The sequence below is a fragment of the Hippoglossus stenolepis genome, chromosome 5 (assembly GCF_022539355.2).
Source record: "Hippoglossus stenolepis isolate QCI-W04-F060 chromosome 5, HSTE1.2, whole genome shotgun sequence".
NCBI lineage: Eukaryota > Metazoa > Chordata > Actinopteri > Pleuronectiformes > Pleuronectidae > Hippoglossus > Hippoglossus stenolepis.
This window is the reverse complement of record NC_061487.1, coordinates 27,507,679-27,535,074: the sequence shown is the minus strand read 5'-3', so window position 1 is coordinate 27,535,074 and position 27,396 is coordinate 27,507,679. Positions and strand designations below refer to the sequence as shown.

General features: G+C 45.7%; 1 protein-coding gene across 1 annotated transcript in view; it reads left to right on the top strand.

The window, feature by feature from the left end:
- Positions 1-27,396, top strand: part of zfpm1 (zinc finger protein, FOG family member 1) — an 81,776-nt gene that overhangs the window by 43,202 nt on the left and 11,178 nt on the right. The window contains exon 4 of the mRNA XM_035155858.2: positions 16,241-16,374. Within this exon, the coding sequence (XP_035011749.2) occupies positions 16,241-16,374 (134 nt within the window). The remainder of the gene's footprint in view (positions 1-16,240; positions 16,375-27,396) is intronic.

The window sequence follows — 27,396 nt, the reverse complement described above, 5'->3', positions numbered from 1 at the left end:
TTTATTATTTATTTCCTCTCTTATCGAGCTCTGTTTGGTTATTTATTTCTCTGTGTCTGTTGTCTTCAATGAGTTAAACAATGCACGAAGATTACCGCTCTATCTCACATTATTTCCTTTTCAAGCTGCGCACGTTTTATGTACGTCTCTGCACGTGTGTGTCTATACAGCCGTGTGTGTGTGTGTGTGTGTGTCTGTGTGTGTGTGTGCGCATGTATTTTAATTCCTCTGGTGGGGAAGAGAGGATGTGTTCATTATCGTCCTGTCCCAGCCTTGTCCCTTTAACAGTAATTGGAGCGATATTAATTGCTGCGCGGTGGCTGGTTGATGGTGGCACTATGATGCGCACTGATAGGGCCCCTGGTTTTTTTTCCTCCCTTCCTTCCTCTCCTCCTCACAAACTAACTGCCGGGCGAGTGAGGCAGGGGAATGGATGAGAGGGGGAGGGAGGCGGGGGGGGAGAGAGAGTAAGGGAGAGAGATAGCCCCTCTATCAGCTCCGGAGCAGGCGCTGTCTTTATCAGGAGCACGATTGGCAAAAAGGAAACTTTGACCGGTCTGAATTTTTCTCTTATCGTCAAGCCTCCCCTTCCTCCCTCCCTCCCTCCCTCCCTCCATCCATCCACCTTCTCCTCCTCTGGTCTCTCCATCACCACTAACAACCCCGTTAACAGCCCACCACCCCCTCCTCTCCACCCTCCGTACGTCTCTCCCTCTTTTTCTCCATCTTGTCATTGTTTCCCGTCTCTTCTTCTTTGTGCTGCGTGTCACGCGGGACCGGAATCAGCCGGCTAATGTGCTCTTGTTCTTACAGAGTGTTCGCCGTGTATCACACACGTTCCCATAAACAGATGAGAGGAAGAGGTTATGGCTGGTGTGGAAATAAACAGGGGCATGTTTTTTATCTGTGGGGAGTTTTGGCATTCCACTCATTTCTCACTGTTTTTAGACACTCGTGCTCCAGGGACCAGAAGTTTCAAGCTTTTAATCTCGTGAGGGTTTTTCAGTTTGGTCGCTCCGAGGCCTCTGGGGCCCGTGGAGCGGTTACTGTCGCTATAACCTTTATGCAGATCACTTGGTTTGTCTCACGGGACGTTGATTTGTTGTTTCACGGCGTTCCTCGCTTTGCAAAATACACGTTTCCACAAAGTGCAGATGTTAAAAACTCTGGTTTCTGTGTGATCGTGTGCAACGGAGCGTTTTCCAGTGTACTTCACACGTCCTCTGCTGCTTTGTGCAAAGAGCACGTACCAGAAACAGCAGCAACATATACCAGTTATACCAGTTCCTCTATGTTGGGTTCGCACTATATACATTTGCAAGTTAGCAGCTAAATATAGCATCACTGCACCACATTACACTGGTAATGTTCCCTCGACCACAGCGTTGTTCTCTGGTATTTGACGGATCGCTGATGTAAACTTTATCGCTACCTACTGGCCTGGCTGGCCCCAACAAGGGGGACGGAGATGTTTTGAACAGTAGTGAAGTCAAGGCCTTATTTTATTTAGGTTAATGTTTTTACATCCAGCTCCTGTGTTGTTGGATTGAATCAGTTATTTAAACATCTTTGTCGTCAGCGTCACAGTCAAGAGCGGCAGATTAAGCCTTTTTCTCATCCTAACATTTCTGTGGAGATAATAACACGAACGCACGACTGACAGAAAATATTGATGATCAGTTTCCAAATGTGAAGATTTGCTTCTTATTTCAGTTTTATTGAGTTGATGTGGTGGGTGAGCTGTCAATCAAACGTCAAACAAAGACCTTATGAGAGAGATTAATGACTTCATTGATTAACCTGGAGAAATAATTATTTGCATCCGTCAGTGACAGATTTAGTGCGGACGGATCTTCTTTGTAGAAATTATGACCTGTGGCTATTATTTTCATTTCCAGTTAATCTACAGACCTTTTTAACAATTCATTGAATAATATTTTTTTATTACAGAGAATATTGGAAAATACAAATTTCAATGTCTAAGAGCTTAGTGTGATTTTTAAATCGTTTGTTTTTATTAGTTCCGACAATGAAAAGGATCAAATTCTCACGACCTGAAAACAAGATCGTCCTGGAAATATCACTAAATCTTTTTTTATCAATGGAATTTTTTTATTATACGATTTTATTATCTTATTTTTAATGTTGACAGCTGCAGCGTTTTCAATTACCTATTATCACAATTCTTTGTTTTACCATCATGTTTCCACACAGTCTCATGTAATAAATATATTCATTCACTATGAGTCAATCAATCAATTTAATTTTATTTGTGAGATTTATTTTAGTCTGAAAAACTCACGTTCCTCACTATGAAGGTTTTTCTTTAATTTTCTGCTCACAGTTTGTTTTCTAACCTCGTGATGAATATCTTGAAGAAACTTATTTAAATAATTCCTTGTCTCGTTCTGATATTAACATGAAACAGAGAAAACAACAGCAGACGATTTAAATTCATCCTCGTTTTGTTCCTGCTCACAGATAATCACAGTTCATTACTGGACAGTGTTTCAATCCGCTGTTTGACGCCGTCTCCTCCTCACGTAATGAGTTGTTTACATGTCAATCTGAATAAATTCCTCCTCTCTGATGATAGTCGGGGTGATGCTTCTTGTTTTGCTCCACCAATTTCTGCCAACGGCGTCGATTGATGTGAAAAAACATTGGAAAATAAAAGGACAATAAGCTTTTAAATGTCTCAGGCTTCTGCGGTTTGGTAGTTTCGTGTTGAAACAATGGAGACGTCGGGTGTGAGCGTGTCCTCGGTCACTTTGACGAGGCGGCGGTGGCGGTGGCACGGTGTTGAGGAGAAGTCTAGGTGGGAGCTCGCTCCTATCAGGGATGGAGAGATATGCTAAAGCCGCCTTTTTAATCTTCAGTCTGTCCATACTGCATGATATGCAAAATAAATTATGAAGAGGAGGAGGAGGAGGAGGGGAAGAAGTATCTTCTGAATGACCTTGCGAGCTGGAGGGTTCAATATTTTCTCCCTTGCTGCTTAAAATTCTTGATATGCAAAACGGGTGTCACAGTAATCCCTTGTCATTCCGGCTGGCGGTCGCCACACATTCTCTCCTTTCACTGCTGCGTACAGAGGAAGAGAGGACGTTTCACTGAGCGGTGGAAGTGGTTTAAATCCGAGGAAACGTCGAAAATAACCCAAACATCCAGCAGATAATGAATATGAGTGAAAAGGAAAAGCGTCAAATCAAAAAGACGACGGCTCCCAAAAGTGAAGCCACATTATTTTTGATCGCCCCCTGGTGGCTGGCTTCTGTACAGTTCATAAACCCCGCGTCCTCCATGTTAGCAGATGGGACATTGATCAAAGTAAACGTTAAATAAATGTTTCTCAAGGACAGTTTCTGCCATTTTATCTAATTCTCATCAAACTGATGTTTGGTTTTAATTGGATTGGGGACGTGTCGTCCATCTTTTTTTACTCTCTGGTTTTATCTCAGGCGGACGAAGTGATCCGGGTTCACCTGATACTTTTCAGGCAGGTTATGCAAATGTGACTCCGCCAACATCTCGCTGTCCTCAACCTCAATAAATTAGTCTGTCAGCAGCATTAGAAGCTACAGTGAGACTTTATGCTCCAGTGTAATTCTACACACACACACACACTCACAGAGGTAATAATAACTGCCATCATTACCACAGCCAGTAAAATGCTTTTTACAGGTATTTGAAATAACTCTGTTGGGGAGGATAAGCAGTGAGGAACGCTGGGTAAGCAGGAAAACATCCACCGAGCCTCACGGCTTCCTGAGGGGGGGGGATTGGTCCCATAGAGGAACCACTTCCCCATTCATGTCACACACTGAGGCAAGAAAAACACACAGCGGGATGGGATCACTTTTTATAGTGTTTAATAGCTCTGGTGTTGACATAATAGATTATTTGTCAAGTAAAAATACCAAATGTTCTTTTGTCACGGTTTCTCAGCTGCGGGGATTTACTGCTTCTCTTTGTCTGGTGCGATAATACGATTTAATTTAAGAAAAAAGCAATTTGAAGACGTCAGCTGGGACTCTGGGAATCTGTGACGTTCATTTTCCGTAGTGTTCTGCCAATTTCAAGACCGAACGATTAAAAGTCATGGAAAATAAGCAGCAGATTTATCAATAATAAAAAATAATGGTTCACTGCTGCTCAGTGGAACAGATTATACCATCTTTACGTAAATAGTCATAAACTCAGCAGCAGTAAAAGAATGTCACGGCAAACAACAAGAACACTGTTTCATGAAACGATTATTGATGGAAAAACATTTTAGGACTTAACAAAGCCAAAGTTAGTCGCTCTGAACTGGAGCCTGAATGATCTGGATCTGGGAGAAAGGACATAGAGGAGGAGAAGCTGAGGAGGGAGGAGCACCACGAGGAGTGGTTTGGAATAAAGAGGAATATTGAGTTTAGCGTGCAGAGATAACTAATGAAGGGTGAGAGAGGGGCGAATGTTTAAGGATCATCGAGAGCGAGGGATGAGGGGTGAGAGATTTGAAGAGGTGTAATTCAGATAGTGAAATTAGAGGTGGGTGAGGTTAAGAGATGGAGAGATGAGGGAGATGTGAAATGAAGAAATGACAGCTGGGCTCAGTGTGAAGTCGCTGGAAGAATCACAGGTTTGAGTTTGACGTAGAAAATGTTTTAACAAATCTTAACGTTTCTGTTAAAAGATCATTTTAATTTATTACAAGTTGAGTTTGTTTGTTTTCATTTTTTTATAATGAACATCAAATGAAAGAGAGACATTTAATTCCACTTAAATATCTTGAATTAGTGAATGGATGATGGTCCCAAGAAGATGAACTGAATATTTTGATCCCCTGATATATTATGTATTTAATGTTGACGTTTATGCCTAATTACTTAAATCAACCAATGAGGAAACATTAAATGATCCATTTCATTTCTCTTTCCTGCTCAAACTAACCAAATAATTATAATTACCACTGAATATATTTAAAAAGCACTTTGTAAGCCTCGTCGTCTGCTGCTCTTATTTCTAGAGACGCAGCTTCATTCCCAAATCTCTGCAGTTAAATGTGGTAAATCTGAATGTTGCCACACAAATACGAAGGAGTCTTCTCCAGTGATGGAGGATGAGATGATGGAGTGAGCGTGTGAGGCTGTGACGTGGTGTCAGGTGAGGTCCGGATGTGGGAGAGGAGCAGGAGGTCGACATCAGGAGAGTCATGTTGGATGATGACACAGTTTAATATGATCCCAGCCTGAGTTTCACAGTGAACGGTTCCTCATCCGTCCACACACCTCCACGTCCTGTACTCTCACTCCACGTCTGCTCTGCCTCCTGCCTCCATATCTCCAGCCTGCAGACGCCTTTGCTTCAGAACCTGGGTTTCCCTGCAAGCACCCTGTCAATTCCACCCGTCAATCAAAATGCTTCAGGATATCTGATTGGTCCTCATGTGTCCCTGAGGGCTCGTCTTGTCAGTTCGGTCGAGTTGCCTCAAAAACAGTCTGAAGGAACCCGGTGGGAACTTGTGGAGGATGATGTGTCTCCTCGGTTCAGTTCACTGTCGGTTTGTGGCTTCGTTATCCAGACGGCTAAATTAACACAGTTACTTATGTTACTTCTTAGAATTGATGGATTCATCGTTACGTCTATAAATTGGCAATAAATTGTGAAAAATGTCTCTTTGTATTTTCAAATCAAATGTGGATACAATATTCATATCGGTTTATTATTTTCATTTGTTTTTCATGAACCTTCAGTTGTCCGTCAGTGTGACGAGTTTCAGTGAACTAGAAGATGTGTATGTGCAGTGAGAGGTTGTAATTTACTGCAGGTGCCGGGAGCACTCGAAGGCATCGCGGCCTTCTGCCTCCTCTCTTGATCTACAGCACAAATTCTGAGTGACACCCACACTCTGTCACACGTGTCCTCTCGTCTTCTGACTCCTCTCTCCAGCCTGTCTGTGATGTGTCACCCTCCTCCATCCCTCCCTCCATCCCTCCCTCCATCCCTCCCTCATCCCTCCCTCCATCCCCGATGATTGATAGACGCGAGGCCTTAATCTAAAGGAACATTTCTCCGTGCTGTCCGGCTGCTATCAGCCCAGCAGCTCCCATACACCCAGTGTGAGAGTCCGTGGCAGGCCTGGCTCCGGTGGTGGTGGTGGTGTTTGTGGTGGGACGTTGGGACGCTGATTACCAGCCCATCAGATTCCTGGCCTCTCTATGCAGCCCCCACCCCACATCCTGCACCTCTCACACAGAAATACACATGTGCACTCAACTTGTCTCTGCACACATCCAACCATCTCCCATAATGATAAAAGCCGTCGGTGGTAGTGGCTGATAACGCTGCAGTGGTCTGTGCTCCTCTGGCACCGGCCCACGTCGGGCTGAGTGGAGCAATGAGCGTGTTTTATATTATTCTCAGTGAGACACTGACACTAATAAACTCTGTAAGTGTGAAATATAATAAACTCACTGTTAAGTACCTATAACAACAATATGGTACTATTATCTTTTGATGAATTAAAACCGTGAACATGCTGTAAAACAGAAAAGGTTTATTTGATTAATACATTTCAACAACAAGTTCATTCAAAGCTTTACATGATTTACTTCAGGTTCAGGGATAAAGTCAGAAAAGTGTCGTAGGTCAGAAATAAAAAAGACTGAAACCTTCTCGGTTTCTTTTCTAAATCTTCTTCCTTCAGTTGCCGTCATTAACCGAACATGTTACGTTAAGATGCTTCTGTGTTTTCTTTCTAGATACGGACTCTGACAGTTTCTGTGTTGTAAAGCTCGTCTCATGTTCCTTTTAGTATTTTCTGTCTCTTCCCTCTTCAGGCTCTTGTCTGTTTAATTGTTGAACCTCTAAATGACCCTGAGTGTGTCGAGCAAGTCTATCACTCTTTAACTTTTTCCACGTCTCTCGCTGCCGCTCTGCGCCGCGGCAGCCGATACCGGCCTGATTGAAATGTCCTTTTTCGTGGAAGCCAGAAGGAGTTGTTAAATCAGACATGAATTAATGATTGAATTAATTATTGGAGTCACATACCGTACAATTAATTTTGTGGCTTTGCCTCAGTCTTTTTTCCCCCTCCGCTGTCTGTGTGTAGAGAATGTCAAGAAACATTTTCTAATTAATTTATGTGTGATTATCAGGGATAGTTTCTGGAAGGTCTCCACTTTCAATTTGTGACAGGCTACGGCAGAGGGGGGGGGGGGCAGGGCTGGGAGAGATGGAGCTGGTGGTGATGTGCTCGTGAAGCTCGTGCCCTCTCACACACATGCACTCATTAACGTGCACACTCTCGTGCACTTTCTTCTTCTCTGACACAGTTTCACATTAGGATGATTGTCTCCTTCACGTCTCTCCCGTTACGGATGTTTTACTGTGAACCTGAAAGTCGAGTTCTCTTCTAAACACACACAGAATTCACACAATTCATTCATTCAGGTTCTTCTAAGCTAAGAAAACTGTTGGTTACTAAGATAATTACATTTTGACCATGAGATGACTTTTAACAAGACTCTCCAGGTTTGGAACGTGAAATGCGGAACAACTGTGACCGTTTCCATGTAAATCTGTGAGAATGGTTCTATTTCTCACTGGATTGATATCGTCAGTAAACATTTTCTGTCTGAATCTCTCGTTTAAAGTCTTCTTCTTTACAACATGTTAATATTGGTCCCATTTAAAGTCAAATAGACCATAAAGCATCGTGGATACTGTGGTTGGAGACTCAGATCTCAGTCTTATTGAAACGCTGATTGGTTCTTATCAGTCACGTGACTCGACGACCAGCGGTGAACACAAAGCGTCGCTAACACGTCGCTAACGCTCTAAGAAGAGAAATCCCTGCTCTTACTTTTCACCATCGCTGTTCCAGTAACTAAGCTACCAACTGCAGCTGCTTCCTGTTTACACCACATGACCAGAGCACGTGAACGGTCATGTGACTTGTGTTTTCTGATCTGCAGCTCAAACGCTTGTCATGTCTGTTTTTAAAATGAAACCGTGTGGACGCAGCCGGTTTATGGGATGAACCAGGATTCAGCTGCAGACGAACTCAACCAGCTCCACTCAAAGGCCGTTGTTTTGGTCCTGAAAGGTCAAAGGGCAGTGATGTGATTCCGGCCTGAAGTAAAACATGAAGAACCTCAGAGCTGCTTGTTTCAATGTTTCCCTGCGTTCAGCTTGTGAAAATCAGTTTTCCTCTGTGAAGGGAGGATTTCTCATTTCATCCACAGTCGCCCTGTCACTTGTTTTTCTTTTCCCTTCGTCCTCTGAACAGAAAAAATTTTCACCCCCCCCCCACCACCACCACCACCTCGCCCCTCCTCATTTTATCTTTCTTGGCATATTTGTGAATTTGCATGTTTGCTTCTTGCTCTTTTCTGCTGGTGTATGTATTTTGTAGATAAAAGTTCAGCAGTGCAGTTAAGAGAAATTAGTTGGGTAAACAGTGGTAAATGTCAATGATAAAGTTCTGTTGAAGCTCATCTGATTAGCGGGGCGACGCAGGTGTCTTATCTCGCCTGTGCAACAGAGGGTAAAATGGAAATGATTGCGTGGTCCTGAGCAGTAGATGTCTATCCCAGAAATGTGTATCTGCCGCTGAGCCGAGCCGGCCGGACTCCAGGGACCCGGGGGTGCTGCGGGAAGATGGTGGCGAGCGCGGCGAGGGGGGGGGTGGGGGGAGAAGAGAGAAGGCTCAATCAGGTCTCGCCTGTTGCTGGATTGACGCCTTTTATCAGGCGACATTATAAATAACTTCAGTGGTCGTTAATGTGGAGAAGCTGGGGGAAGCGTCGTCACAACACTGAAACAAAGGGGGAGACATTTCTGGTTTCTCCTTGATAGGAAACTGGTTTAACAGGAAAATGAAGTCTTCTTTTTAATCTCTCAAATCCAGAAAAAAACTTAAATATGTTTTGCTTTATTTCATATAAATACAGAACTGTGTGGTTTAGAATACATTTGTGTATCTCATCTTCCTGCGTTGTGCGTTTGTTGTCATCATGGCTGGTTTCCACGTCCAGTGAGAGTGACCACACAGCAGAGGGTCTCATTTACAGACAGTGGATGTTATGTTATGATGGATTTAATATGGAAAATATTTGGTCTGATTTCTGTCTTATCAGTTAAAATAAGTAATTGTGTGATTTGTTCATTATTGGAACTTGGATCCAGCTGCATTTTTAAGACTTCTTGACACAGAAATGCTTCTAATTACAAATGGTTTGACTATTTCTTTTCTTGTCACTGTAAATAAACTCACAATCACTTTATTAGGAACACCCTACCTTAATGCTTCATGATATCCCCGAACTGATCAGTTAGGAGCGACTGGGCCTTTTGTATTTGTGCACTTGGCCGATACTGTTGAACTCAAACTTGGTCGTTTCCTACCTGGACAGAGCTGTCACTCTTTTTCCCGGGCGTCCCCACGAGGACGAGAGAGAGAGAATAGCGGCGGGACGTGCTGGGATTTGTCATTCAGCAAAGGTTAAACCCCACCTATTAGTGCGGGTCGGAGCAGCACGCAGATAAAGATTTCCTGTTGTGTGGTGTCAAAAAATCAATAGCTGCGCCGCGATGTGCTCATTTGATATCAACAATAGTCTTTTTAAAAATCAATTAGGGCGAAACGAGGAGAGCATCAGTGTTGTGCTACACCTCCTGTTAACCCTTATTTCACATTGATATCCAGGGCGGCCGGTCGAGGAGGCTCATCCTGTGGGATGAACACGTACTTTCTCATCGGATACGTGATTTGATTATTCATGTCTGACTCTTTGTTCCCTGAGAGTTGGTGGAACCCGATGTTCACGTGAAACTTTAATTCCAAACACAACTTATATTGAACCGAAGCTGTTGAATTAGTAGAAATGACATTTATTTAAATTCTTAATTAATTGGACTGTGAAGTGTCCTAATAAAAACTATCAGCTGTAAATCTCAGCCAGAGAAATCAGCTTTAGGTAAGAGCACAGGTTTTGGATTCCTCCCAAAGTTGTGGACAGTTTCCACTGAGTACCATGTATTAATATTATGACATGTCAGTTCAGATAAGAGCCCACCCACAGATTTAATTAATTTCCCTTCCAGGTTGACTGTACCTGGCAATGCAACAACTGTTTTAAGTATTGAAGAACACTTCTCTCCCTCCTGTTAATCCCAGTGGGGGCTGCATCATACTTTTTATTTATGAAATAAATCTTTAGTAATGTTGTAAGGTTTGATGGCGGCTTCACTGTCACTTTAACTTTCCAGCCTCCTTTTTTCTATGCATCATCTTTTTAAACATGAGAGATCATCGTTAAGTCTGAATGTGTCACGTTCTCTGATCTTTGCAGACTTGACCATGTCCGACCAATATGATAATGCTTTGGTAAATATTCCTTCAGGTTCGTGTTAATATTTCACTATTTCAGTCCCTCTACAGCTTTTCTAAAACAAAGTGAAATTTATGTGTGTCACTCGGTTGTGAATCTTTCTGATGATGAAAGTAGTGCCAGCATCACTCTGCTCCTCCACCTGCTCTGGTTCACTCTGCTCCTCCACCTGCTCTGGTTCACTCTGCTCCTCCACCTGCTCTGGTTCACTCTGCTCCTCCAGCTGCTCTGGTTCACTCCGCTCCTCCACCTGCTCTGGTTCACTCTGCTCCTCCACCCGCTCCTCCAGCTGCTCTGGTTCACTCTCCGCTCCTCCACCTGCTCTGGTTCACTCTGCTCCTCCACCTGCTCTGGTTCACTCCGCTCCTCCACCTGCTCTGGTTCACTCTGCTCCTCCACCTGCTCTGGTTCACTCTGCTCCTCCAGCTGCTCTGGTTCACTCTGCTCCTCCACCTGCTCTGGTTCACTCCGCTCCTCCACCTGCTCTGGTTCACTCTGCTCCTCCACCTGCTCTGGTTCACTCTGCTCCTCCACCTGCTCTGGTTTCCTCCGCTCCTCCACCTGCTCTGGTTCACTCCGCTCCTCCACCTGCTCTGGTTCACTCTGCTCCTCCACCTGCTCTGGTTCACTCTGCTCCTCCACCCCTCCCCCTGCTCTGGTTCACTCTGCTCCTCCACCTGCTCTGGTTCACTCTGCTCCTCCACCTGCTCTGGTTCACTCCGCTCCTCCACCTGCTCTGGTTCACTCCGCTCCTCCACCTGCTCTGGTTCACTCTGCTCCTCCACCTGCTCTGGTTCACTCTGCTCCTCCACCTGCTCTGGTTCACTCCGCTCCTCCACCTGCTCTGGTTCACTCCGCTCCTCCACCTGCTCTGGTTCACTCCGCTCCTCCACCTGCTCTGGTTCACTCTGCTCCTCCACCTGCTCTGGTTCACTCTGCTCCTCCACCTGCTCTGGTTCACTCTGCTCCTCCACCTGCTCTGGTTCACTCTGCTCCTCCACCTGCTCTGGTTCACTCTGCTCCTCCACCTGCTCTGGTTCACTCTGCTCCTCCACCTGCTCTGGTTCACTCCGCTCCTCCACCTCCTCTGGTTCACTCTCCCCTCCCCTCCAGCTCTCTGGTTCACTCCGCTCCTCCACCTGCTCTGGTTCACTCCGCTCCTCCACCTGCTCTGGTTCACTCCGCTCCTCCACCTGCTCTGGTTCACTCCGCTCCTCCACCTGCTCTGGTTCACTCTGCTCCTCCACCTGCTCTGGTTCACTCTGCTCCTCCACCTGCTCTGGTTCACTCTGCTCCTCCACCTGCTCTGGTTCACTCTGCTCCTCCACCTGCTCTGGTTCACTCTGCTCCTCCACCTCATGGTTAGAAGGAGCAGTGCCTCTGACAGCACTGCTCCACATCAACGTACGATTTATTGAATATTTCAACTAAAAACCGTCAGAAATATTTGAATTGATCCAAAAATCCTGTAACAACATCAACTCGATCCTGATCTGTTCATAATGGCTGCCTGCCACCTTCAGCTCGGTCCCCCGCCCCCCCCCAACACTCATCAGTTAATTGCTTTAGTCATTTCATTAATGACAGCCTGATTGTTTTATTGTGTTGGCTCATCAAAGAGGCCTGGACGCCCCAGTGGCTGCTGAAGCGTCCGTATTGATAAGCTTTTGTGTCTGTGTATATGTGTGTGTGTGTAGCTGCTGACAGGGTGTGTATATCTGTGTGTGTGTGTGTGTGTGTGTGTGTGTGTGTGTGTGTGTGTGTGGGCACAGTGTGTGTTCGGCTGCAGGGTGGCAATGTGGCGTCCAGTGTTTGTGTGTGTGAGAGATTAGTTGTGTTTATATGAACTAGCATTCAGTAACCAGGTGACTCTCACAGGTAACTAGGGAACTATTACTACTGTTACTACTATTACTACTTCTATTATTCTGATATTTTAGTTCGGTCCTTTTCACTAATCCTCCACCCTGATCACAGAAACCAGGTAGAAATCAGCTCATGTGAGAAAGACCACTGTCACCTGCTTACTAAAGTGTGTGTGTGTGTGTGTATGTGTGTGTCTGTGTGCGTCAGAGCTAAATCAGTGAAGCTGTGTGGACACTGTGGAGCTGGTTCATAATGATAACCGGCCCTGTGCTGTTTGGAACGGGTCATCTACAGAAAAACAGACTGACAGAATGATGTGTGTGTGTGTGTGTGTGTGTGACTGTGTGTATATGTACATGCGCTCCAACAACAATGGGTGTAGTATCATACAGAGCAACTGTGGTCGCTGCAGCCAGTGCAGCCACGTTGATAAGCAGCACTGGGTTCCTCTGCAGGTCTGTGGTGGGCAGGGGGGGTAATTAACAGGGATTAGGATTGTCGGAGGCCTCGTGTTACCCCAGCGAACACAGCTGACCTGCTGGGATTAGCAGAGTGCTCTCATTAAGCGGAGGTGCACTGATAGCACTTCCTCTCCTCCAGTAGGAGACTGTTCGTTTAACCACACTCACCGACGCCCACTTCTTCCACAGCTGCGGATGCTGCCTGTAATTAACCAGCTACTCTTCAGCATCTGTGCATTCTCTTAATCAGATCATCAATAATCAGAATGATGATAATAGCTGAGAAAATGAGCTTGATACTTTCAGCCCGCAGCGCGCTCACTTTTTAAAGAATAAGAGATTAACACTCTGCCGGCACTAAGACGGACGTGTTCAAAACAAACCGTTTCCTCTCGTTCACGCTAATCACGATTTAGGCCACTAAAAAACCAAAGTGCAGATTTTAAAGACTGTGTATCTGTGGTTTCATGTAAAATGAGGCCTTTGGGAAACAAGACCGACCGACTGTTGCTTTGTGTAATGAGCAGAAACAACAACAACAACAACAACAACAACGGTTTCGCTACGTTTGGTTAGCACTGCTCCGTCTGTGTACAAGTTAGCAGCTAAATTTAGCATCACTTCACGATATTACTGCCTCCCATGTTTACCCAATGTTTTGAAGTTGCTACAGCCAGAGGAGATATCGTATTTGATGGATTGTTGATATTGACTTTATCGCCACCTACTGGGCACATGCTTGTTTTAAGCATTTGCACCAAAAAAAGTTGGAGATCCCACTTCTGACATTTTCAATTGTCGCCATTGTGAGATCAATAAAAAGGTTATCTTATCTTATCTTGTATTTTTTTGAAAAACCAAGATGAAAATAACCACTCAACATAATATCTGCAGTAGTTTAGACGAGACCATCTTGAGTTAATAAAACTACAGGCATAACTTTCAAAATTAAACTAGCCAAACTAACGTAACTGTGGTATTTGAGATGGTGAGAACCTTGAGTCCTGAGAGCACCAGGATGAACTCGTGTTCATTTACCTGACACAAACTCTGTGTTCGTGTCAGGCTTGTTTATAAGTTAATATCTGTGTTGGCTCTTTGAGGTCAACTCCTCACTCTGTTGCACAATGAACGGTCAATGGAGCTGGTCAGGTTGATAAGAGGCCCATGTGGCGAGGATTGGCCAATGGCACGGCGGCAGACTGGACATTGATGGAGTGCGGAGATAAGGAAGGTCAGTGTGGCCAAAGTGAGGCCCCATGATGATAGGAGATAGGACACCGGTCTGACAGACGCTGGACTTCAGACTCTGCTGCCAGCAGGTTAGACTGACTGAGGAATCATGTCTGGGGGGGGGGTGACCTCAGACCGAAATCTGACGCTGACCCGACTCAAGCTGGAACATTTGAATCTGACGCCGATCGTCTGCTCGAGTCCCGACCGCAGCCCCAAGCTCCACGTCTTTCTAATGTGGGGGATTTGTCAACAATACTTGTGAAATGAAGCTTCAGCCAAAAGCTTTAAATTAAAGATGAAGGCCAACCTGAACCGGGCTCATCAGGGGGACCGGTCAGCTCCTGTTGCGTCTGGCATCAGTGTCACGCTCTCATGTGGCCCGGGGCACGACAAAGAAAGAAGTAGTGCCGGTGACAGCGTGACATCAGAGCACCGTGACTGGCAAACGAGGTGTGCCGGCACCTGTTTGAGTGCAAACACAGTGTCGGTGCTAACGGAGCAGAAACCACCGGGTCAACTGGTCACCTCCACCGCGGAGGTTACGTGTTCATTGCTGTCTGTTCGCTGGATTACGCAAAAACCGTTGAGCAGATTTTCTTGAAACTTGGTGGAAGTGTGTGGTACTGGCCAAGAAAGAGATCGTTAACTTTAGAGCAGATTCGGTTAAAAGGTGGAGGAGTCCGAGATTGCAAGATACTTTAAAAAACAACATTTGTGATGTCTGAAGAAATAAAAATCCCGGTTCAATAGTTTCCATAGAAGGAGTCGAACACCGTAATATTATAATCTTCTTCTCCAAATCTCAGAATTATTTTCTGCGATATGGCCCCTAATACAGTGTTGTAAGAAATACTGCAGAGATCTATATTATATAATCAGACGTGTGTAGAGTGCTAGTATCTATAAAGGAGAACTGGTGCTGATCTGAATCCAGATCCAGATGTTTCTGATCTCTGATGTAACTGCAGTACGGTGACACAGGTCAGCAGATGTGCTCCTCTGTTTCTGTAACAGTGGTGAGTGTTCGTGATGCTCTGAGTCTCTTCCTGTGAGACGCCGTCGCAGCTTCTCCGACTCATTATTTTCAACTGCCGCTCGACTGTTAAATGTTTTTTTTTCATGTCTGACCTCCCTGAATCCCGCCCACTTTCTTCCCTCTAACCACACTCACACTTCCTGCTCCCTCCTCCCCTCCATAACCCTAACCCTCCACTCCACCCCCACCCCCACCGGCTGTGGGAAAGCCATTTTATCAGCGTCTGTCCGTTGTTCTCTGGTGGGGATAGATACAGAGAAGATAGATGAGTGTTTTGACATGGAGAGTGTTAGACAAACACTCTTATCAGGCCCGCCACTTTAGACCGACCCCCCGAAACAGTCGCCTGAACCATGGACGAGATGAGTGTGGGGGGGGGTGTGAGGAGGTGGGAGGAAAGCAGTGTTGGGTTTTATGTTTTGTTCTTTTATTTTGTGTTTGTTAATGAGAGAGAGAGAGAGAGAGAGAGAGAGAGTTCCCCAGGAGCCGGCCCTGAGGCTGATCAGCTGCCGTTAATCCCAACGTCTCGTTAGTGTTTCTCAAACTTCTTCATTTTCTCCTCAGATTTGCAGAAACTTTTTCTAAAGTAAGCGACAGCTGCTCCTCCCGCACTCTGAGCTGTCTTTTTTAAATAAATGGATCAGGCCTCCGTGCCTCCTGGCTATCTGGCTCTATCTGGGCTGCAGCAGGCTCCGACCACAGCCGTCACTGCCATCGCTCTGCACTTATCGCTTTGAGGAAGTACACAAGAAGTTTCCCCGTTTGAACCAACCAGGACAGAAAGTGCTCGGCTTGTGTTAAACTCCCCCTGCTGTTGCTCTGTCGTCACTTATTCTCGCTGCTGCTGCTGCCGCCGCACGGCCTGAGCTGCTGCTGCCGGGGTTCAGGTCAAGTTCGAGCCACATGATGCTTTTGTCGATTGTTTCTCTAAATGTTTTGTAGCCTGTCAGCTGCTCTCTGCTGAGCGCTGTGAGTCGGGTTTCACTCGAAGCTTTTCAGAGCTGAAACTGATATTTTGATGGGAACTTGTGCCTCAACTCAACATCTTTAACTTTTAGCCCAGAATAACAACACGTCTACATTTCAGCCTCAACATTAAAAAAGACAATGAAAGCTTCTATAAAAGCTTCTAAACGTCCCTCCGTCGTGTCACTTAAAGCAGCGGGGGAACGATGAGGTCATAATCACTTTGGCACATTAACGTGTTGATGCATCTGTAGAATCTGAAGGTTGACCCCCTCTCCTCTCCTCCTCCACAGATGACCTGGAGTTCAGTGAAGAAGGCGGTGAAAGCAGGGTGGTGGCCGGCAGGGACCTTCACCCAGACACAACGTGGGGTCCTTACCCGGGAATCCTCCAATCGAAGGGCAGCACAGACGATGAGGAGGCCAAGGTAAGAGCTCCAACATCTTCACTGTCCAATGATCGTGTTGATTCATCCTCAGAGCATCTCTCCTATGGAATCATTCATAAACATGATCAGATATATGTCAGTTGTGTCTTTTTAAGAGAAATCTGTCATGACAATTTGAACAGGTCGGTATTTTAGAGCAGGTGTCTGATGGTTAATGTTTTATTAAAACAAGCAAAATATTTAAATCTTCTTTTGTTCAATTTATTGACATGAAAACAATAGAAACATCAGAATTTTTATCATTTATTATTCACAAATGCAGTAAAGAAGGTAAAAGATGAGCTTAAGCCTGAAATCAATCAATCAGCTGTGTAATTGATTAACGTTCTTCTCTAATGTGATGGTTTCCTGCTTTTAATATTTTAATTTAAATGTAAATTGACTGTTTTTGTTTTGGACTGAATGATTATGAGTTAATTTCAGTTAATTTGTATTTTTTTTAACCATTTTCTGACATTTTGTCAACTAAATAATTATTGATTGACCTGAAATAGTTTGGAGATTAATTAATATTAAGCATAATTCTTATTTGCAGACACATTTTTTACTGTTCCATATTATTACAGAACAAATATGAGCTTTTTTAGCTCTTAATCAGACGGGAACCATTTTTACCGGGAAGGTTATGTGTTCATCTGCGTTTGTTTGTTAGCAGCATTCTGCACAAACCACCGGACCGTTACATTTCAGTTTGGATCTGGATCAGTGTGTTTTCTGGGTGAGAGGCGGAGTTTCAACATCTTTATTGATTTCTTAGAGAATAATTCATGGATCTGAATGAAAAACCATGTTCTGGGGACTAATATGTTTGACTGTGTGTAATCTGGTGCAGATCCAAATACAATGTAATGAGAGTGTTTACAATAACACATCTTGTCGTACACGTGTTGTAATACTGAGAGGTCAGAGGTCGCTTAACAAAGAGAGATGATGAATGAAGTTTTGGTGTGTGTGTGTGTGTGTGTGTGTGTGTGTGTGTGTGTGTGTGTGTGTGTGTGTGTGTGTGTGTGTGTGTGTGTGTGTGTGTGTGTGTGTGTGTGTGTGTGTGTGTGTGTGTGTGTGTGTGTGTGTGTGGTCCCTGGGAACAGTGGGACCGGATGGAGCCCTATCAGAGGCTGGTTCGTGCATCATGTGCAAGTCCATCTAATCATATGATACTGATGCTGGGAGAGGCTTCCTGGCACGGAGCTCAAACACACACACACACACGCAGGGTGATTCACACACACAAGTTACTACCTCATTTTTCTGCTTAATTTTTATCTTTACCAGTTTCACCTTTCTTATCTCTCGAGAATGTTTCATGTTGGTTTCATTCCACGTTGAAAAAACTTTTAGTCCAGTTTAACATCTGGATGCACATGTGTGTCCAAACCAGTTCACATCCAGTCAAGACAAAGTTCAAACAAATACCACCAACCAGACCTTTTTCCATCCTCCTCTCCTCTCCTCTCTCCTCCTCTCCTCTCCTCTCCTCTCTCCTCCTCTCTCCTCTCCTCTCTCCTCTCCTCTCTCCTCTCCTCTCCTCTCCTCTCCTCTCCTCTCCTCTCCTCTCCTCCTCTCCTCTCCTCTCCTCTCCCTCCTCCTCTCCCTCTCCCCCTCCTCCTCTCCTCCTCCCGTCCTCCCCAGACGTCCGCCTGCCTTTTTATCTCCACATGGCGCCATCCTCCTGGACAACAAACCCCAGTGATTGATTCCTGCTTGATAGGCTCTCATTTCTAAGATTTCGTTTATTATCAGTGAGGTTCTGAGTGTGCAGATAGATGTCTGTCTGTCTGTGTGTGTGTGTGTGTGTGCGTGTGTGCGTGTGTGTGTGTGCGTGCGTGCACGAGCACTCAGACACACACACGCTGACTCACCCATCACCTTTTGTTCTCCCCCACCCTTCCGCTGCCCACACTGTCCTCCTCTAAACTTTAAAAGTCCATTTTGTTCTTTTGAGGGGTTTTCATTCATATGGAAAACATCTCGTTCCGACTCTTAAAACCCATTTTCTCTCCGCTCCCTCATTCCCCTGCTACCCCCTCCTCCTACCCCCCTCCTCTGCGGACTGAAGGAGTGAGGAGACGGACCTTCAGTATCTGCTGGAGATAGTGGCTGTAATCTCACATTCCTCCTGTGTTTCTCCCCCTGTCACTCCACATCCTCCCCCCTCCTCCATCCATCCCTCCCTCCCTCCCTGCCTCCCTCCCTCCCTCGTGGGTCAGCAGGGGTCAGGGCTATCCTCCTCCGTGAATTGGAGAGGAGAAATCTGCTCATCTCCCACTAAAGCTGGACCCATCACACTGCATTCCTACAGTGGATTACACTATACGCTCTCTGTAAACACGTGTCATTTGGAGGCAAGAACAATATTTCATGTTTAAAAAGTAAATAGAGTAAAAGACGACTATTGTCAATAAAACCCAGACGCGTAACAAAGTCGGTCCGTGCATTTGTGATGTCACCGGGGAATGAACAGAGGCAAAGTCCTGGGTTGACCTGTGTTACACATCAACATACACCTGCTGATTTAGGTTTAAAAGAGGTTTTAAACCACCTCCTCTGTTGAGTGATGGTTATTCCTTTTTTCACTGCTCTTTCAAACCTTTTGTCGTCTCTGGACAAAATCTGAACATTACCATCATCAGAGGATTGTCCCTTTGTCTCAGAGGTGTAAGTGGACAAGTTCTGACCTGAGGAACTGGTCTTTGTTTCCCCCGATGTAAAAGTCCTCCCTGCCCCATCGCGTGAAATGACTTTAATATCTTATTAATTACACGTCTTCAATGTTGTTTGTCCTCAGCGTTGGAGCCTTCATCATGTGGTTGTTGGTGAGTTTCCTGGTTGGGAGGAATCGGGGCGGGGCAGAGAGAGAGAGAGAGAGAGAGAGAGAGAGAGATGAGATCCAGTCCTCGCTCGCCCTCCAGCAGATCTCCTTCAGTAGATTAGCGCCGTGTTAACTGGCCTGTGTCATATGGAAATCCTGTCATTTGCATCTCTTGAGAAAGAGGCGTAAAACCATTTATCTATTTAAATATATTCTGTGTGATATGGCTGTTGGACTTTAGAACAGGGTATAATAATGTTTACTGATCAGCTGATCAGCTGGCTGCTGATTCCTCACAGTTTTTGGTTGAGTGAACAGCCGAGTCCTCCCGTGGCAACCCAGGAACGAGCCAGTGCTGCTCGTGTGATTGGATCGCACACAACAAATCTGATATTATATCTGCTCCCCTTCTGATTGGATCCTGCTTTAATTAACTGATAGTGCCAGTGCATGTTATTGGACTGAAGTTGCAGATTTGCTGTAAAATTTCCGCTCAGACTTTGGGCGAAGTGAGAGCGACTGAGTGTCGCTGCTCATCCTGGAGTCTGTCGCACCTGTTGCATCTTTAAGTGAAGTGGTCTCGCTGCGCCACAGGAGAAACTCCTCGTACGACACCTCCTCTTTTGTCTCCCATCCTTCAGCAGCACCCAGCAGCTCACCCCACCCAGATCCTGTCTTTCGTGGAAAGGCAGCCTGAAGGCACGATCCTAGAAGGAGCAGAGTAGGGGAGTTCAAAGCGTTATCACGCGCCAAACGTCTTTTCATCATGTTTTAGAAACAAGCGTTCGCACTAATCCCCCAATAATCTCTCCAGGAGAACTGGGGCGATAAGGCGCGCCACCCACGGCTTTTCAAACACTTTTTGGGTAGTCTCTTCTCACTCTCTATCTCTCCTCCTCTCTGCCTCCTCTCCTCTCCTCACTCCCCTGGAAGGACGAGTGAAGGTGATGTCTGTCTCCTTCTTAGTTTCTGTCTCTCTCTCCCCCCCCCCACACACTGACTCTGAGCCAGTTTGTTTACAACCGGATTCTGATCTTTATATTTTATCTGGATTCATCAACAGTGTTTCTCTGCCTCTCTGTTTCTCCCTCTCCTCCGCCCATCAAATTAGAATATTAATTAAAATGGTGCTCCGACAGAAGATGACAAATTGATGATTACGGTGAGTGTTGAGACACCTTCTGCGATGCCCCCCAGAAGGATGCGATACGCGCGGAGCTTCCTCAAGAGAACAAGAGTTTCTACCTGTAAAAACACTGAGTAAAAATCCAAATTTTCTACTGTGGTTCCCTCAAAGATTAAAATCCATCCTCCGTCTTCCTGAGGCAGATACATAAATGTTAGTTAAATGTGATTTGAGGCAACCTAACCTCTCTCTTCATATCAAACCACACTTATCTTTGTTGGCTTATGGGTTGTAGTAGAAGCGAGTGGAGCGGTATCATGAATATCATTTGGGCAAAAGCCTTGTTTGCACTGCTTAACGTGCCCCGACTGGGATTTAACACAGATCTCACTCATCCTGAACAACACAGGTGAGGAACTCCAGCTTCTGCATGAAACCGTAACACCCTGAAGTGTGAAGGTGGAGTGAAGCTGTCAGTGATACTTCTCCAACCTTTCAGGGTGAAGTCGCAGGTTCCTGCAGCATCGTATCATGACCACAGGTCGTCTGAGGGGACCACGTCCTCCAACCTCAACTCAAGCTGCTCTCAGACCTCAGAAATATGAGTTCATGTGAGAATACAGTAGGAAAATGTTCCCAGTGAGCGAGTGGACGTGTTGATGAGGTTTCTAACACGTGACGGATGTGAAACTGGAAGAACAAACATCTCAGGATGAAGAAGAGGAGCCGTACACGTAGAAGACGAAGACGTCCACTTGGAAACACGAGGAGGTTCCAGATCTTTTGGTGATGAGGGCCGACGCCGGTGTGGATGAGCTGTGAACAACAACACTGATCTTTCCACAGCAGAGTTTATACGTCATGTCCGGCCCCCTGCTGCTCTACAGGCTCCGCCCCTCGCCTGGATGTTCCCACATGTTCCTGTTGGTGTGAACGAGTCGGACCCGACAACCTGCTGCTGCTGCTTCACAAACACTAAGAAGAGAAATGTGTGGAGCCATGAATCCGCTGAGATCATGTCTGAAAGAAGCTTTTTCCTCCAGTTTCCTTGTCCTTCCTTATTTCCTGATTGAGTGAATATAAGAGTGAGTGACCCAAAATAGTAAATTTACGATGGTGGCATGTTCCAAAGGAAATGAGCATGAGACTCAGTGACACTTTAACGAGTTCCTTCTTGGTCCACGTCCCATTTTTCCATCAAGTTTACTGGAAATCCGTGACTCACAACAAACAAGGAGATAAACAAGAAAACAGCCTGAAGAATAAACCTGTTTCAGTGCCGCCACAAAGTGAATCCTCGTCCTCTGCCACTGTGCAGATGCTCTGACAGGTTTGTCACTGGGATTTCAAACACGACCTCAAAACGTTGACCCCGAGTGTCGTGGCCTTAATGGGACCTATAGCTTTTATCTGTGGTGATTGGATCGGTGCGCTTCATATGCTTTCACCTGTCGTCTGACTCGCCCACATCATGACAGTAGCTTTCTGTCTCCTGGAGTGTCTATCTGGCCCTGACAGAAGAGCCTATCACCCCGAGAGAGAGAGAGGGATGATTGGAGAGAGGGAGAGAGAGAAAACCGCCAGAAGAGATAAAATACTGATAGACAGAAATGCGGGCCAGGAAGGAAGAGGAATAAGAGACAAGAGACGAGAGAGGACGGAAAGGTCCATCGACTGAAACAAAAAAAAAGTGAGAGACGAAAAAGAAATATGAGAGGAAAGAGAGAGAACTGCAAAAGAGAGTTGGAGGAGGGCTGCAGGAGACAAAGGCAGGAGGTGTTCATCACTCAGTGGCAACGACTGGTTGGTATCTGCATCTCGCTGTCATCTGCAGCGGCTTCTGCAGGGAGGAGGAGGAGGAGGAGGAGGTGTAAGGGAGGAGAAGAGGAGAGGGAAAACCTCTATCCTCTCTATCTCTGAGCCTCATCTCCGGCAGTTCAGGAGCCCGCTTTCCAAGAGTGCCTCATTTTCAAATCTCTTATCTTGGCCCCCGTTTTAAGTATTGCAGTTTTATATTTTTACATGTCATTTGCATGCAGCTCATCAAACCTGGCTCTCTCGACTTTTTCCTTTTTTTCCCGTTCTTTTTAAGACGTATTCCTCGGAGGGGCGCGGCTCTGCGTGAGCACGCCGCGCACCCGGGAGTAATGTCACGTTACTGTAGTGACAGTATTTGCACCTCGTGAGTGAAATATACAGTTTTAAATGGTGTTGTGTGTCTCTGGTGGATGTTGAAATGGTTTGCGTGAGTGCAGTGGAGGTGAAGTGTGTGTGTGTGTGTGTGTGTGTGTGTGTGTGTGTGTGTGTGTGTGTGTGTGTGTGTGTGTGTGTGTGTGTGTGTGTGTGTGTGTGTGTGTGTGTGTGTGTGTGTGTGTGTGTGTGTGTTTGAGAGGCGGATGAGAGCAGGTTTCTGATTTTTATCTGCCTTCCTTTTCTTTGTATTTTTGGAGGATTCACACAGTGACCTCTTTGTTTGGGACAGTGAGTACAACCCTCCAAGCCCCTGGATTGGGGGAAGAAACCATTTCCTGTAGTCGAGAGATAGAACGAGAGACGGAGAGAGAGAGAAAAGAGGGAGAGATAGGACGGAGGAGGAGGGGCCGGCAGACAGAAGGGCAGGAATGAGAGTTGGAGAGAGGAAGAGAACTGGAGATTAAGGAAGAGAGAGAGAGAGAGAGAGAGAAGTGTACAAAAGGAAGGATGCAGTGCAGGGGAGAGAGTGAAAGAGGAGAACGGAGGAAGAGGCTGAATCGGGTGATTGAGTGAATGATTTTGGGAGAGGAATGAATGAACGAGGGCTGGAAAGGTCAGGAGAGGAGCAGGGCGTTACGTTTCCATCCAGAGGAGCAGGGAACATTAGAAACACTTCAAGCAACAACAATAAAATACAAAACACTATTTTGAGAATGTGTCTTAAAACTATAAAATCTCTTAGTTTGTTTTACTAATATGTGATATCCTGTACTGGCCCTGACAATCATTGATTATCCATAATACTATTGCATTAAAGACAGACCTGAAAGATAATTTTTTTTAAATAAGTTGCACTTCAGTGAAAATCCCCTTTTCCACTGGTCAAAAACCCACAAACACCAACTGACCTCCACTGGCGAAGGAACCAAAGGAACCAAAGGAACCAAAGGAACCGAAGGAACCGAAGGAACCAAAGGAACCGATCCCTTTTTACTGGGTTCACCTGCGTTTACAAATCCTGTGTAAACCCACTAGTTCTGCTGTAAAAGAGGCAAAAAAACGAAACGCAGACACAAACTGACGTCTCATTTTCATTTGAAACAATAACAACACATCTGTGTCCTTCTGCACAAAGGTGTGTTACATGTATATCTGCACAGCAGGTTCTGTGTAATGTGATTTAAAGATAGATATCACGATACACATGGCTAAAAGTACTTCAGTCTAATGACGATGTGTTTCACCTCCCGTCATTAATAACAGAACAGAAATATCTGTCAGAACATGACACAGTTCAGTGGCTCCACAGACTCAAACCTCAAAGTTTACATTAAGCCTGAGGCAGGGAGTCAAAACTCACTGAAGAAAGATCTATGCTTCAAACCTTCGTGTTAGAGTTTATACGACCAAGTCGAGATTATATAGACTTTTTAATTGTTTAAATTGACGAGTGACGTTGCCTTGGCACCAAAGAGATATATATTATTGCAAGAATCTTAAACGATAAGAAAACCTAAAGGTTTGAATAAAAATCTGAATATTTAGTATCAAACACTTTTTATGTCTCTTACTGTCCACGCTCAGTTTCCCACAGACCGTGTGATGACCATTATAGACCTTTATAGACCAGTTTAAATCATATTAGACCATATGAAACATTATCCACCACTGAGACCTAGATGTTCGAGATGTGAACCAGTGATTTGCATAAACAAACATACTTATTCCCCAGTGGAGGCAGTAAAAGTGTGGCCGTTGACAGCTGCACGGACGAAGCTTAATCTGCTCATCTGCTCATCTGCATGGTATGGGGGTGGGGGATTTTTACGTATATATGCACGTTAAAATTTGAATGGGGGCAGACATTGGGGTTACTTAAGGGAAAGTTCTGCTTTTCCGTTTCCCATCATCACATCATCGCTGCTATTTGGTTCCCCTGAGAGCGAGCGAGGGAGGGAGGGAGGAGGGGGGGGGCATTCTGATACTGAGAGAGGGTACGGAGGAAGAAAATGAAGAAATGAAATCAGCCTGGCATCATTTGCATTCAAGTTTTATCGGCGGAGGAGGAGGGCGTTTTTGGGCCTGATAAGGAGAGGGCGTCGCAGGCTGCGCTGGAGGTGGAGGGCGGTTGGTGGAGAGAGAGAGAGAGAGAGAGAGAGAGAGAGAGAGAGAGAGAGAGAGAGAGAGAGAGAGAGAGAGAGAGAGAGAGAGAGAGAGGAGTGTGTGTGAATTGACTTTGTTAAAAGACGGTGGCTGTGTGTATGTGCCGACACACACATGTTACAGCAGCTATAGTGAAGACAGGCTGTTGGGGGTGGAATGGTGTGTGTGGTGGTGGGGGGGGGTTAATATCAGACCAAATAATTAGATTCGCTATCGTCTCAGCGGCAGCAGTGCGGGTATCAGGCAGATTAAAGCCGGGCTCGGGGCTGGTTAATATTCATGAGGGGACCAGGGTCCGGGCGAGGGGCTTAGACTGTAGCTCAAAGACTCTCCTCCGGCTGATGGGGCTTAAGGCGACGCTCTCCACCAAGATGGAGCTCTGCCAGGGAGGCCTGACATCCCGCTGATAGATGCAGCGCTGGGCGGATGTTGGGGTGAGAACGGAGGAAGAGGAGGTGACCCCTTCATCGGCGGGGACGAATCTGTTGATCTCTAATCGATCAGGTTGTTTTGGATCAAACGGCAGGAACCTGAAAATCAAACTGAAGCCACGTGTCACTTCCTCGTCTCCAAACTGTCACTGTTCATATTATTCTCCTTGAATCAAACCTCATATCATCCCAACAACGCTCAGTGTTTGAATATGAAATAGTTCAACATGAGTAAATCATTCTCACGTTTATACGACATCATACAAAGACCTGACTGTGACTCGGATGATGACGCAGAGCGGCTGGAAACAAAGATGGACGACACATCTACACTTTCTACCAAATATCTCGTACGCAAATGCACTAGCACTCGGAGCACGTAGGTTCTGCCGATACGCGCTCCGGACGAACCTCGTGTCAGTCTCAGCTGTCAACGTTTCACCACAAGCATCCAGCTCTCAGTCAGGCTCCGCCCCCCTGCAGGCTTCGAAGCGCTCACTGACCGATGGGCGACGCCGCGGTGGGTTGAACCTTGGTCTGGTCGTGTTCCTGCGATGACTCTCGGCCATCGGAGTCAATGAGATGGGCGTCAGACCAAGAGAAGTGAAAAGAGTTTGATACCATCCAGTGGCCTCTCGCTCGTTCTCCCACATCTCTGGCATCTGTATTCTCCTCTGGCCTGGTTAATTACACACACACACACACTCACTCACACTCACAGACACACACAGACACACACACGGTCTGGCCCTTTGCCCCTGATTCTCATTAACACACGTGAAGCTGTGTTCGTTGTGTGTTTGTCTTTGTGCGAGGGGAAAGCAGCACAACGCAGTGAGAGCTGCTGCCTCGGAGACAACTTGAAAACGATGTGAACATCAACACATCGTTTACGAGCTGCTGGAGTTTAGAGTTCTAAAGACCCAGGAAACAGAAACTGCTCTCGAGTCTCGATCAGTCACCTGGGATTCGAACCTGTGTGTTTTCCGCATTCGAGTCCTTCAAGTCAAATCCTCCACTTTCACTGTCTGAAGTAAAAGCAGCAGAATCTGCAGCGGCACCAGTCGATGAGTATCTTCCTTTAAATTCAGCTGCGGTCACGTGGAGGACGCGCTGACGGACGGAGACCTGCAGGAGCTTTCACAGACTGTGTGGTTCACGCTGCTGTAGCTGCTGCAGTGTTTCCTGAATCCTGATGAGTCCACAGGATTCCTGCAGCGTCGGCGTCTCGTCTTCCTGTTGGACGCACGCGGCCTGTTCGTGTCAGGACCTGAGTGGTTTCTGAGTGGAGCTACAGTTAAGAAAGTCGTTTTGAATATCACAGGTTTGAGCATTTTCAGTAACGTGAGGATGGAAGTAGCATTCAGCGACTGGACTGATTTCTGTGGTCAGACATCAGATAGGAAACAAAGAGAAATTACATCTGTGACGTTTATTAACTATCGATCAGAAACTCAGGGTTTCATGTTTTCCTCTTTTCTTTTCCTCGAGTGCAGTAAAACTTCAGAGTAAAAACGTGCTGACGTAGCTGAACGGAAACTCCGTCAGGGAGAAGTGAACAATATTGACTTTAAATGAAAATGTAATTAATTCCCATATAAGAAACGATGGGAGAGTATCATACTCTTAAGTGTGACGATAAGTAATTACTGTGTATTTTAGATCTTTGACGAACAAGCCTGTGTGTGTTGTTCTTTTTCTCTTGCGTTGTGTGTGTGTGTGTGTCTGTGTGTGTGTTTGTGTGTTTGTGTGTGTTCTGCTACTGAGCTCTCCCCATTGCCCTATCATGGTGAATTCCAAAGCCGTGGCCGTGATGAATTAGTCTGAAACAAATTAGCAGTACTTACAGCTCAGACGGCTCCAGCATTGGGTTACAAATTAAAACAAAAGCAGCCGTATCTCCACATCAGCGCTAGTTCTCCATGAAATACAATATGCTCAGCCTCAGTCTTCAGTACACAGCAGACTGAGAGGCTTCCTTCCTTCTGTCCTCGCTTCTCACCGTCTTCCCACCGTCCGTCGGACTCAGGTATTCCAGGTTTCAGCTCAGACTCGGTGAACGTGGATCAGTTTCAGTTTTTAGAGCCAAGAATCGTCAGAACAGTCGACTCGAGACTGAGGGGAAAATATTTCTATTTTGATTTGTTTTTGTTTCCTATACCTCACATCTGATTTCACAAGTAACATGAAAGATATGATTCTATTCTCCTGTTCACACCATTAACGTGAGTCTCTGGTGAACCAATCACACGTGGAGTTCTTCAGAAGGCGTCTCACTC